Source organism: Otolemur garnettii, unplaced genomic scaffold (genome assembly GCF_000181295.1).
Source record: "Otolemur garnettii isolate 467f Iridium unplaced genomic scaffold, OtoGar3 scaffold00210, whole genome shotgun sequence".
NCBI classification, from domain to species: Eukaryota; Metazoa; Chordata; class Mammalia; order Primates; family Galagidae; genus Otolemur; species Otolemur garnettii.
Window position 1 is genome coordinate 53,713 of NW_003852605.1, and position 5,062 is coordinate 58,774.

The 5,062-nt window shown below is 40.1% G+C and overlaps 1 protein-coding gene across 1 annotated transcript in view; it reads left to right on the forward strand.

Annotated features, from left to right (window-relative positions):
* Positions 1-5,062, forward strand: part of NASP (nuclear autoantigenic sperm protein) — a 43,791-nt gene that overhangs the window by 27,128 nt on the left and 11,601 nt on the right. The window contains 4 exon segments of the mRNA XM_012812489.2: positions 1,265-1,345; positions 1,918-2,021; positions 2,767-3,704; positions 3,706-3,769. Coding sequence (XP_012667943.1) covers positions 1,265-1,345; positions 1,918-2,021; positions 2,767-3,704; positions 3,706-3,769 — 1,187 coding nt within the window.

Here is a 5,062-nt window from a genome sequence, read left to right on the forward strand (position 1 = left end):
CCTTAGTCACTTGAGCCTCAGGCGCCGAGCCTTTTTTTTTTTATTCCTTTTTGCAGTTTTTGGCCAGGGCGCTGCCCCAAGTTCTTCAGCTTTTTGAGCAATTAATGTTCCTGTTTTTTTTTTTTTTGAGACAGAGCCTCAAGCTGTCCTCCTGGGTAGAGTGCTGTGGCATAGCTCACAGAAACCTCCAACTCCTGGGCTCAAGCGAGTCCCCTGCCTCCGCCTCCCAAGTAGCTGGGACCACAGGCGCCCGCCACAACGCCCGGCCATTTTCTTGGTTGCAGCCATCATTGTTGTTTGGCGGGTCTGGGCTGGATTCAAACTCGCCACTTTAGGTGTATGTGGCTGGCGCCCTAGCCGCTTGAGCCACAGGCACCTAGCCAATATTCCTGTTCTTTAAGTGAGAAAACTAAGGGCACCAAGTAATTTTTCTAAGGTTATACAGATAGTTATGAGTTCAAGGTAGGATTTGAACTTAGGTAGAATGGCTTTAGACATAATGTTCTTTATATCATGATACCTTTTCACTGATCTTACTCATTCTCTAGGTCCCAGCCAAAGGTGTTTTTTTTGGTCTATGTTGATAACTATTTTGTAGCAGGAAGATATATATTATTGTGATTATTTATATATATGTGTGTGTGTGTGTGTGTGTGTGTGTGTGTGTGTGTAGATAGATAGAGTCTCACTATGTCGCTCTTGCTAGAGTGCTGTAGCATCACAGCTCATAGGAACGACTAACTCTCGGGCTTGAGCGATTCTCTTATCTCCCAAGTAACTGGGACTACAGTCGCCCACCACAATGCCTGGCCTTTTTTTTTTTTTTTTTTTTTTTTTTATTGTTGTTGCTGTTGTCATTGCTGTTTAGCTGGCCCAGGCAGGCTAGGTCCAAACCTGCCAGCCTAGGTGTGTGTGGCTGGCCCCTAACCACTGTGCTACAGGTGCTCAGCCAGAAGATACATATTATGATGAATGCAGTTTGAATGAAAAAAAAAAGAATGCAGTTTGGCCCTGAGATTATATAGGTACTGTAGCAAATTGATATTACTCAGAATATACATTGTAGATAGATGAAGACCATGGAGCATTAACTTCATTCATTGTTTCTTAAAGTTTCTCTGACTTTGATTTAAACCTAAGAGGCCGAATATTGATTTCCTAGGAGTATGTTACTGAAGAAATGTCAATTTATAACTAAGGAACTAGAAATAAATGTTTTAGACTAGATGTTAATTCAGATTTTAGGTGTTTATTCTTTTTCTAGAGGTAAGAAGTATGGCGAAACAGCTAATGAGTGTGGAGAAGCCTTCTTTTTCTATGGGAAATCGCTTTTGGAATTGGCAAGGTATGGTCTATTGAAAAAGTGAAGTTTCATTGTTGGCTAAGGTAATTTACTAGCTTTGAGTTTAAGTTTTGACTTTTGGGGTCATTAAAAGGAAAGGTCTCTTAATAACAACTGGTTGATAACTAACTGATCAAAGTCTAGTATAGAGAGATAATCTTTAAAAGCACCCTCAGCTAACTCAGAACAAGACTGAAGAGAGGAATGTCTAAGACTCACAGTAGTCTTTTGTTTGTTTTCATTTTAGTGTTTTTTTTAGTATTAGAACGATCTTGGGTATTTTGTGTCAGAATTTATTAACCAGAATAAGATAAATTAAAGATAAGATGAATTAAAACTGGCTAATATTCTATTATCTGTTTGATCTCAAGTTCTGGTAAATTTCTAACCTTGTAATTATACACAGCATTCTGATTATTTGCTGTGAAAATCCTGCCAGAATGTTATTGGCTATGTAGAGTGGGGGCGGATGCAAAGTTTGGGTGTTCTTTTGGCAACTGTCTTATATTTTCTGTCTTGGAAAAATTGGTATGTTCTAGCCATCAAACCATTGGTGCTTTCTTTTTTTCTTCTAGAATGGAGAATGGTGTTTTGGGAAATGCCTTGGAAGGTGTTCATGTGGAAGAGGAAGGAGAAAAAACAGAAGAATCTCTGGTAGAAAATAACGATAATATAGATGGTATGTAGAGCTGCATGTGACATTTGAGAACTGCGACGCTGTGTATTTCTTATATACAAGTGATGGAAATGGGGCTTTAACTGCCCTGCATGGTCTCTCCTAAGATGCTTGGGGTGATGTTTGCATCTGGTGGAGACTGCAATGGGGATAGCCTATTACTGAAAATGACAGCAGCTTTTATAAGAGGATAACTCAATTTTTTAAATCTGCTTGTTGGTGTTTTGGTTTTTTAAAAAACAAGATTAAATTGGTGTTTGAAATATTGGGACAACTTTTAAGTATTTTTCTGATGCCAGGTTTTTAGACAGTTGGTGCAGCTCAGTTATTTTAATAGCAGTACTTTAGGAGCCCTTTACGTTTTAATGTCTTAAGAATGTTAAATGTTAATTTCTAACCTCAGTTTAGCTACTAGAGTTTTACATATCAGGGTACTAGAGTTTTACAGATCAGATGGGGGTCTATAAGGAGAACAAAAAGCTTGGCATCTCTTACATAACTGGTAATCAGAATGCATAAGTAAAATGGTCACTAGTTTAATGAGCTTGGGTTTCTTTTCAGTAAGTTGCTCTGCTAGCTGGGACTCTATTCTTTTTCTTTTCTTAAGGGGGCAGCTAATTTTGAGGCAATCTGCTAAAATTTACTAGGCTTTTTGAGGGTTTAAAGGGAATGTATTTTTAGTTTCCATTCATGCCTTTATCATTAAACTCGAAGACATGTTTATGCTTCATGTTCTTTAACCATGTAGAGGAAGCAAGGGAAGAGTTGAGAGAACAGGTTTATGACGCCATGGGAGAAAAAGAAGCAGCCAAAAAAACAGAAGACAAGTCTCTGGCAAAACCTGGAACTGATAAAGAACAGGAGAGTGAAATCGAAAAGGGTGGAAAAGAAGATATGGATATAAGTGAGCCTACAGAGGAGCTACAGGAGAAAGTTGAATTGATGCCAGATCAGTTAATTGAAACCTCTGAAGAGGTGAAGAGAGCAGCAGCACCAGAAAGACGGAATGAAAGTGAGGTCATTTCTGGGAAGCCAAAACAGGAAGTCCCAGATGCTAAGGAAGAAAAATCAGTTTCTGGAAGTGATGCCCCAGAAGAATGCAGAGAAAAAGGAGGTCAGGAGAAACAGGGAGAGGTAATTGTGAGCATAGAGGAGAAACCAAAAGAAGAGCAGCCTGTCGAGGCTCATGAAAAGCTGAGCACTGCAGTGGAGGTAGAAGGAGCACCCGTAGAACCAGCAATCAAGCCAGTAGATATGGGTGGGGACGAGCCAAAGGAGAATGTAGCTACTTCTGAAAATGAGATAGGAAAGGCTGTTCTTGAGCAACTGGTAGGGCCAGAAGAGCCTGCTGCTGAAGAGTCACCAGAGGTGACAACGGAGTCTACAGAGGCCTCAGCTATAGAGGCTATATCAGAAGTTGCTGAGAAGCCTGGGCAGGAGGCAACAGTTCTTAAGGATGGTGCAGTCAATGGACTGTCAGCTGCGGGAGATTACACTCCTGTTGAACCACAGACTTCTTTAGAAAGACTGATAGAAACAAAAGATGGTTCAGGAGTAGAGGAGGTGGGGGCAGAGCTGATTCCTAGCCAGGAGGAAACTAAATTGTCTTTACAAGAGTCTGAGGCAGCTGGAGATGGGGTTGGTACCAAGGTAGCCCAGGGAGCTACTGAGAAATCACCTGAAGACAAAAAGTAAGATAGCTGCTAATGAAGAGACACAAGAGAGAGAAGAACAGATGAAAGAGGGTGAAGGTAACCGGGATATGCAAGAGCTGCAGTGGGTGGAAGTACATTCTGGATTTGACTCACTAATTAATCATGGGTAAAAGTTAGCCTTCCATTCAGGATTTTCAGTCTGCCTTTAGATTAGAAGAAGGCCAAATGAAAATGGGGGTAGTTTAAGAAGGCAGTGGTGGTTGCGTAAATCAAAAGCAAGAAGTCTTCTTTAGCTGGCTTATAAACTAACGCTTTTACTAACTGCAAAATAGGTCTTCTCTGACTTCTGAGAACTTGGCTAGCTATCAGTAACATGTGCACCATACTAGCCAATAAGAGGATAGAAAGGTGGATGAGGGGTGGGGTAGATAGGATAACAGTGGAGTAGGCTGGCAGAGAATGCTGAATGGATGTTCACTTGCATGCCACTGGATTTTTTTTTATTTACTGTTCACAGGATTCCTTTTCTCTGCTTTAGGAAGCAGGAATGGAGCAGTAGAATCCGTTGAATTGGTACGCTTAAGCAGGCATGCCATTTAAATGAAAGGCAATTAACCTTGAATGTTGATCACCAGAGTTAAAGAATTCTGGTGCCTCTTTTTACCTGTAGTTTACAGAAAGTGTTTAGACTCTATAAACACTAAACATAAGAGGCTTATTCACATTAGTTAAAACAGCTCCTGCCCCTAACCTAAGATAACAAAAAATGTAACCATTGGCCTCCTTGCTGCTTTCCCTCATTTCATGCTTGTTTTGGCTGCTAAATTGAATTTCTTACTACTTAAAATGTTATAAAGTGAGGATGCTTTGTATTGCTACCAGTCTAATTGTGGTCCAATCTCATCAAGATCTATAAGCCTCTAATTAATAATTCCATATTTGGCACGTCTGACTTGTGCTATCATTTGAGGATTCTACTGTATATAAGGTTCACCTAACATTGACATTAATAACCACAGGTATATTCCAACTACTTGTTTCCTATATTTACCAGACTGCTTTAAGTTCTCTTTAAGTTTTAGATTTTCAAAGACCCATCTTCAATATTGCACCTCATTTTGGTAAATCTCCTTTACCCATGTGCAGGTCCCTGCACTCCAGCCAGCACAGGCATGGTAATAAGCTAATTGGCTAAATGTTAGCATCATTGGGCTTATTGAATGTTAGGAGGTCTTTATGGAAAAAGCACCAAACTGTATTCCTCAATTTTTTCAAAAGTTTCTCTCATTCTCTGTTTTTTTTTTTTTTTTTTTTGAGACAGAGCCTCAAGCTGTCTCCCTGGGTAGAGTGCTGTGGCATCATAGCTCACAGCAACCTCCAACTCCTGGG